Below are 8669 nucleotides of genomic sequence, written 5' to 3' on the forward strand. Positions count from 1 at the left end.
CAGAAAACAAACTCTCTTCCTACTTTCCTGTGGTTGTCCACCCACACACACCCCAGATGCCAAGCCAGCCCCTGGACATCCCATGGTCACTGCCTACCTGCTGACATAAGGGGTTAGTTAACTTCAGGGTGGGATGGCTGGACCAAGCTAGTCTGGCTTTGGGTTGAAAGAAGGAGAGAGGGAGGAAACTCAACTCCCAAGTTGACTCCTAAAAACAGGAGTAGTCAGCCTGCACTTTGTTTAAGAATAAACATCCCTGAAAGCATGGACAGGAAGGCTTTTAAGGGGGGGAAAAATTTCCAAGAAATTTCCAATGCTTTCTGAGTCTCCCTACTTAGAAGACATTTCCTAATACCTTGGTGTCTGTCTTCCAACCTAATGCATGCCCCCCCCCTTGCTTTTCTCTATCCAGTGGAATAAAACCCTCTCAGGTCCAAACTACCTTCCTAGGAGGTCCCTTGAAAGGGCAGAAGGAAAAGCATAAACACAGAAGGATAAAAGTTTTGAGACAGGCAGACCTGGGTGCAAATCTTAGATCTGCAACTTATTAGCATGTGACTGTGGGCAAACACGTTAACCTCTCTGAGCCTCAGTCTCCTGGTGCATAAAATGGGTCAATGAGATAATGTATGAGAAGGCAGGTGGGACTTGGCAAATAGTTCAGATTCAATGAAGGATGATGATGATGGTGGTGGTGGTGGCAGCGGCAGTGGCGGCACCAAGACCTTTGAACTGTAGAGTAGCCCATCTTGGAGGCCCCTGAAATCCCCATTCCTATAAGGACTCATGCCTTAGATCCAGATGCTCACCATAGTCCCCTTCGCAGTATTTCACATGTTCCTGAGACCAGACTCAGCAGGAACCATTAAGCTCACTCGGTACCACCTATCTCACTCACCAGGGGCTACATCACATCATAGCACATGAAAATAACTAATTGGTTCCTACGACACTTTCCATCCCTTGTCCTCTTGATCCTCCCAGCTGTAAATAAGGTCGGTGGATATTATTTTTCACCCCACTTTACAAGGAGACAACTGAGGCAGAGGGAAGAATAAGTAGTCCATCCAAGGGTTTCAGCCTTGATTCTGAATTCCCCGTGCTCTTCTTGTATCACATGAGTCTCAAGCAGTAGTTTGAGGTCTAGCCTTGCTTGGGGGAGGAGAAGGGGTATGTTCTAAGTGTATGGCTGGGAAGTCCTCCGCACACCTTTACATGTACTTTGTGAGCCAACAGTTACATATTTAAAAATGCAGCATCTGGGGATGTCCTGAGACTACAGCAGACCACCCTAATGCTAAGGAGAGTTAGAGGGCAGAATGGACAGGAAGCCAAATGAGGGGGAGGTCTGGGTCCTGGCTACAGGTCAGCAACTGACATCCAGAGTAACCTTGGGCAAGATTTGGGACTTCCCTTGATCCCCACTTTCAACATTAATGGCAAAAAATAGAAAGGTAGACAAATAGATAGAAGCTCAGTTTAGGCAAAAAGACATCTGCAATTCTCATCATCATTACTTTGGCTTTGAAATCGACAGCTCAGAGACCCCCGACCACTTTTCAAAATTTTAAAGACAAAGCAGTATAACTTAATAGTTCTGCCAACTCTTAAAAAAATCAGAGAGCACAACACTGACTTTTTTTCCTTTTCTTCTTTTTTTTTTTTTTTTTTAAATTTTGGCAAAGAAAGATTCAGTTCCTGGAAATGCTTACAAAATGATTCCTGACACTGGGAGGAGATAGTTAAAAAAGGAAGAAGACGAAAACTTATAAACATATACAAATAAAGGCAGAAGGTGGCAAGAAAGAGAATAAACAAAAGAAAGAAAAGAAAGAACTAAAAGAGATAGAAGGAAAAAAGACTTTAAAGGGCCCCAATTCAAGAACGTTATCAAGTTCTCAGCGTCTGCAATTCACAAGCCGCTTGCGGGTCGGGGCGGCGCAGACCCCTCCCCTTTCTCGGGTGTCGGACGCTCATTGGTGGGGACGGCAGTCGCCGGCCGGTGACTGCCCGAGGAAAGGTTGCCTGGGACACGCATCCCTGTGTGAACGCATGACGTCCCACCCTGGCGCCAGGCTGTCTGGGGCTGAGTCTTAGATCAACACAGCTGTGGGACCGGGACCCACAGCTGGGCAAAGGAGCGGATTCCTCAACAAAAAATAGGATTGTGAGAAAAGTTCTGAAACAAAAACAGCGCAGACAAAAGCCTTAATGACATCCTTTCATAAAAATAAAAAATGCAAGAGGGGGGAAAAAGCTGGTAAAAGGAGCAGAACTGGGAACAGAAAGTTCAGAGGCATTTGGAATAAGAGACTGAGGCCCCACCATCGCTAAACAAGTTGCAGAAGGCCTGAGCTAGCCCTCCAGTCCGCTGTTGGGAAAAAGAAGTCTTTTGGGCTCAAACTTTATTCAGTGTTCTCAACCGTAACCCATTTCTTTCAGAATTAGAATCTTACATTGGAGAGTACCCTTAGAGGTCATTTGTTTCCCCCTCCCTCAATTTTACAGAAAACGAAGCCCAGGAAGGAAAGAAATTCTTCCAAGGCCACATTGCAAGTTACTGACATGACCAGGACAGAATTCTGCTTGCTGATCCCGGCATCCCTCTCCTGCCTATGTCACCCAGCTCATGGGCATTTCACCCTGAAAGCATCTTGGGAGATAATGTGAAGGTGCTTTGCAAATGGCTGCACAAGCCTGAGGCAGCAGTGGGTAGTAATGGGGGAGGGAAAAGGAGAGAGAGGAATCTGTGTGGTCCTATGGACTGAGCACCGACCACTCAACCGGCCACTTGCTGGGTCCTCGGGCACCCAGGAGACTAATGGATGTGAGGGAGAGAGTATGTCAAGCGCCTTGCAGAGAAGAGGCGTTTAGTAATTATTTGTTGAAGGAATGAGGTAGGTCTAGTTAGCTCCATTTTATAAATTGGAAAATTGAGGCACAGAGGTGACTTACCCAAAGTTCACATTATTAGTAAAAAAGAATGGGAATTTGAACATAAATCTGCCTAGCTCTGAAGGCCATGATATTTTCCAGAACATGGGCTTGACTATTTTGCACAAACCACGGAAGTCTGCATGACAGAAAAGTGTCTTTTATTTGGTCATTCAGGAGTCCGCATAGCCACCATATTCCCTTCCCAAGACCAAATAGCTGGCATGCTCTTCGCTTGACATCTGTAGCCTACATAGACTGATCTGTCCATTCATGGGATATTTTCTTATACCAAAGAGCCTGTCCTGGAAAACATTTATCTTTCAGGAAGAAGTCTTTCAACTCTTTCTTGGGACACAGAGTCCTGTGGTATGACAGCAAAGAACAAGGATTCAGGGCTGGCTCTACCATTACTTGTCGTGTGACCTTGGAAATATTTTATAACTCCTTTCTGTACCCTTTACCATCCCACACCTGCCTGTCCAAATTTCATAAAGCATTAGACTTCTAGAGCTGGAAAGGATTTTAAATAATCACTTAGCACCATTTCCCCATTTTGTTCACAAGGCGACTAAGGCCAGGGTACCTGGGCTTGTTCAAGATCACATGACAAATTATTGGCAAGGCTGGTATGTTGAATCTAGGACTCCTAATTCCCAGTCCAGTGTCCTTTTTACTATGACTATTTTGAGACTCTCCTAGCTCTGAGCTCCCATTGTCCTGTTAATCAGTGCCACATACTATAGAACTCTTAATTGTTTCCTGTGTTAATCTTGTCTCCCCAAATTGTGAGATTCTTGAGAGCAGGAGCCACTGTTTTATGTGAAGCGACTCCATAAATATTTACCAACTGACTGATTAAAGAAGCAACCATTGGGAGATCCCACCTGGCCAGTTCCATGATGGAAACCAGCATTCTGAGGCTGCAGATTCCCAAAAGTCCTTGGAAATGACAAGATGACAAGCAAAGAATACTGAATGCAATGTCCCGTTGCGATACGGGGCTTACTTGCCTGTCCCGTGGTCCCTTTCCTGGACTCTCAGATAGAGCTGGAGCCATTTCAGCAAGGGTAAGAATAATCCAGTCCAGGTGGCCTGCCCTTCCATAGCAGACAGGGATAGACAATAGAGTGATGAAATTACCAAACTATTGTTTTCCGCATAGAGGTGTGTGGAGAATGGGGGAAGGGAGAAGTGAGAGTTAAAAGAGATTTGCTGACCTAATGGGAGCTCCTAAAAAGGTTATTTAGAAATCATCCCTTCTGCACCCCCATTCAAAACCCTGTCCAAACTTCTAATCAGACTCACTTCCAAAATATAACTGGGCATATATTTGGCTCCTTATGGAGTGCATGGGGCCAGAGAATGGGAGCTCTCTTCCTTCCCCATGCAAAAAGCACGATTCAGGCTGCTTTCTTCTTTTTTTTTTTCTTTCCCCCTGTTGCTCAAATAAATAGTGTTCTTTGCTCAAACCCCCTTCCCCTCCTCCTTCTGCAATCTCAGCGCCTAGCCCAAATCTGTTTTCTTCATTGTAACCTCAGCTTCACCGCAATTAATTTTTTCCCCTCTGGTCACAAGATAATTCCTGACGCCAGTGAGTCTGGAGGTCAGACGAACAGCAAATTGGGGAACAAGGCGGCACTAATTCCTTACAAGTTTCCCTTGAAAAATCTTTTGCTTACCAAAAAAAAAAAAAAAAAGCTTCTTTGCTGTTCGGGGATTTACGACCTTGGAGGACTGTGAGTTCGAACCAGTGTTGGGCTGTGGGTGGACTGGCAGGGGGCACGGGAGCTCTAAGATCTGGGGCGCTGCCAGGAAAAGGCAAATTCTTAAAGTTAATGGTTTTAAGTGATTTTTTAAATCCTTTCTGGCAAAGAGGCCCGCCTCTCCTCTGCATCAGCGCTTCCTCATTCTTTGAATCCGCGGCTCCGCGGTATTCGGCGTCAGACCCGCCAGAGGACGCCTGTTTGCAATTTACCCGGGCTGTGAACGCCCAGGGTCGACGGAGGCGGGGCCAAGGAGGGCTGTTTTGCATAAAGGGGCGTGCCTTCCAGGCGGGCTCTATAACTGCGGATCTCCGTGAGAGTGCGCGCGTTGCTAGCTGCTCAAGGGGTTCTTTGGCTTTTTTTCTTCTTTCGGCACTTCCAACCTCATTCCTCAATATGAAGGCGCTGAGCCCGGTGCGTGGCTGCTACGAGGCGGTGTGCTGCCTGTCGGAACGCAGCCTGGCCATCGCGCGGGGCCGCGGCAAGAGCCCGGCAGCTGAGGAGCCGCTGAGCCTGCTTGACGACATGAACCACTGCTACTCGCGTCTGCGGGAACTGGTACCCGGAGTCCCGCGAGGCACTCAGCTTAGCCAGGTGGAAATCCTGCAGCGCGTCATCGACTACATCCTCGACCTTCAGGTGGTCCTGGCCGAGCCCGCTCCTGGACCCCCAGACGGCCCGCATCTTCCCATCCAGGTGCGCGTGGGCGTGCTTGGAGCAGGGGCGGGGCTGAGCTCCAGGGCAGGGATGCTGCGGGACCCCTAGAACTTCCTAGCGCCGTGCATAACTCTCCCGTTTTCCTTCTCTCAGACAGCCGAGCTTGCTCCGGAACTTGTGATCTCCAACGACCAAAGGAGCTTCTGCCACTGACCTGGACGTCCTGGCGCCTCCAAGTGAGTATCCACGCCTTCTCCCGGGGGCGGGGAAGGGAGGGCAGCTGGTGCTTAAATGGCAAATCCTGGAGTTGGTAGGCCTTTTAAGGGATTACCGCGCCCCCTCGGTTTAGGGAAACCGAGTCCAGAGAGGTGCAAGTGACTTGCCCGTGGTCACATCAAATGAATGACGGAACCAGTTCCCATCCAGTGTTCGTTTCAACCTTAAACACACGGTGTCCCTGCCTTCCCTAGTGGCCAAAGACGCGAGAAAGTAGGCGCGGGTCCGACTAAATAAAATAGCCAGTTTGTTTGTAGCTTGGAGTCCTTAAAGGATCCGTGTGTTCCTCAGCCCCCTCCCAGCTAGTGTTAATTCCAAGAGGGAGGGATGGTGCAAACTCCGCCTGTGGTCCTTTGGCGCCAACTGGGTGGGGGCAGCGTGGGGCGCGGAGTTATCAGCTGGAGGTAGAGACCAAGTTTCCTTCTTGGCGCCGGCCAGTCTGCGGCCGGCCCCCGCCTCGGCGCGCTCGGCGGAAACTGACGGCTCCCTGGTCTTCTTTCCTCCCCCGCCCAGAACGCAGGTGCTGGCGCCCGTTCCGCCTGGGACCCGGGACCCTCTACGGCCGGAAGCCCGAGGGCATGGATGGGCCCCAACCTCGCCCTGCCCACTTGACTTCCCCAAACCCCTGCCTCGAGGCTGGACCTGCGCCCGGGAGCGAAGGACTGTGAACTTGGGTGGCCTAAAGAGCCAGAGCTAGCTCTGGGCACCAGCTGGGCAACCTCCCCCAGCCCTCACCCCACCCCCAAGTTTAAAGACTGTCTTTCAGTGTGTGGAGGTGTATGGGGGGCGGGGCTGGCTGCTCTCCAAACTCTGGCAAGGCAGCGGTAGAGCTGGTCTTCTGGTCTCCTTGGAGAAAGGCTCTGTTGCCCTGATTATGAACTCTATAATAGAGTATTTAGCTTTTGTACCTTTTTTGCAGGAAGGTGACTTTCTGTAACCATGCGATGTATATTAAACTTTTTATAAAAGTTAACATTTTGCATAATAAACGGTTTTTAAACACTTGTGTATGTAATTTGATTCCTTAATGCTAACACTTTTGCACAAGACTGAATTTAAGGGGACTAAATTAATGTCTTGGAGCTTGGGGAAAGCAAATTTGCTTATTCCCTTAAAAGGGAGACGGGAGAATACCCAGCTAAGGCTGGGGAAGGGGGGGAGCCCCACATCCATTGGGTGCAAAGAAGAGCCTTGTCCTGTCTCATTTAACAAGTGAGGGAAGACTGGAGAAGGGAAGTGACTGGCACAAGCTCACCCAGCAAGTTGGGGGCTCAGGATAGAAATCGGGTCTCCTGAGTCTCAGTTCTTAGGTACTTTGAGAGCTGTTTTGCTAACTAGCAGATGGCTGTCTTCTTCAATGTCATTAATTATTCATGATGTCTTTCTAGCAGGGGATGTGGAAGAGAAGCCTCACCTGGTGCCCAGGAAGGGTTGGTGGTTGATAGACCCATTTCAGAATTGAATAAATGGATCATTGGGCTTGGTTTCATTTCCCTCTTCATGTTCTCTGTTTTAATTTTCTCTTGGGCTTTCAAAGTTGGAGAAAATAGGAGAGGGGTCTCTTCCCTCAAATCCTCAGCCACTCTGATCAGAAGGATTTTGGTGCTGGTTGGGAAATATGGGAACAAATCCCTCTACCAGCAGGTAGTTGAAGACTCTGAGCCTAGACTGGGAATTTGAGGAAGAGGCCCTACAGCCCTTATTTCTGGTATATCCTTCTCATAACATCTCCATTGGGAGCCTATTCTGTAAGCATCTTTAGCCCTATTTCAGAAATGGAAAATTGAGACTCATGGATAATGGGTTGGAGCCAGGTTCACACAACCCCTTGAGAGGCAGAGATGGGATTTTAACCTTAACTACAGTGACTATGACAGTAGTGGACAGGAGCAGGGTCTGAGACTGGCTATTCCATGGAGCCAGGCCTGAGAGGCAGAGGGCAAGACTCCCAAACCATGCCACCTTTGCCTCCACCTGGCACTTCCCCAGGTGGGTTCCACCAGGCACCTGGCCTCTCTAGACTCCTGTTTATGATATGATCTCACATGTGTGTTGGCCACTGGCATGAGTTACTTCAATATTTCATAACAAACAGGTCACGTCATCACCCACCTTCATGCCTTAACCCTGGTGAGCTTTCAGGGGCGAACAGGGGCATGTGGAGAGGAGGCAACCTTTGTCTCCGCAAACCACCCTCCTAGTTGACCAGTGTTCTTAACCTGTTTCCTGGTCTTCTCCGATGATCTGATGTAAGGTATGAATGCTCTCTTCAGAAGATACACACACACACACACACAAACTTTGCCGAGCAATACCATACCTCCAATGCCCTGGGAAGCCCTCACACCCCATGTGAGGAACTCTTGCTTCAAACCAAGTAAGTACAAGACCCAGGCTGGGTCTACCTTGGATCATTTGTTCGGTGTCCTCTGCTGGCTCTGGAGTCAGCCACACAAGGGTGCAAATCCTTGTCTGCCACATACTAGCAGTTGGACTGCAAGCTAGCAACTGCGTCTCTTCAGCCTCAGTTTCCACATCTGTATGAGACTGCTGATATTGAGAAAACAGTTCTGAGGCACCCGGCCCCACATTACACCATTAATTGCAGTAAAGCCAGGCACTGAACGCAACGTCCTGTGCCCTTTCTGCCACAGTATGCTGCTTCCTGCTTGGAAGTTGTGGGACTGTGGAAGGCTAGGAAAAGCTGAATCGCTCATCTGCCATGTGAGCTTGAGCAAGACACCTCACCTCTCAAAGCCTCTCTCCTCCCTTGCTCAGCAGCTGGTGGTTCTTGTACTGCTGCCTCCCTGGACAGAGATAATGGTGTTCTTTGAAATGCATCACACACCTACAAGGTATTATTAAGCTAATTCCAAGGAAACTGCCTGTAAGGTCCTCCAAGACTGAGCTGGTCAGGTGGCTGGGACAAAAGCTGAAACCAGCACACCAATTCATTAGTCATTAGGGAGTGAAAGCAATTTGGCCCTAGGTGAGAAAACTCAGAGGATAGTTGTCTTCTGTCATAAACACCTATCA

General features: G+C 48.8%; 1 protein-coding gene across 1 annotated transcript; it reads left to right on the forward strand.

Annotated features, from left to right (window-relative positions):
• The first annotated feature begins 5070 nt into the window (after positions 1-5070).
• Positions 5071-7759, forward strand: ID3 (inhibitor of DNA binding 3). Its single transcript, XM_022551871.2, has 3 exons — positions 5071-5396; positions 5511-5593; positions 6147-7759. The coding sequence occupies exons 1-2, from the start codon at positions 5097-5099 to the stop codon at positions 5568-5570; spliced, it is 360 nt and encodes a 119-aa protein (XP_022407579.2). The 5' UTR covers positions 5071-5096; the 3' UTR covers positions 5571-5593; positions 6147-7759.
• Positions 7760-8669: the final 910 nt, after the last annotated feature.

This window comes from Delphinapterus leucas, chromosome 1 (assembly GCF_059928025.1).
Source record: "Delphinapterus leucas isolate spDelLeu-1000000601 "Yukka" chromosome 1, BTC_Dleu_Yukka2, whole genome shotgun sequence".
NCBI classification, from domain to species: Eukaryota; Metazoa; Chordata; class Mammalia; order Artiodactyla; family Monodontidae; genus Delphinapterus; species Delphinapterus leucas.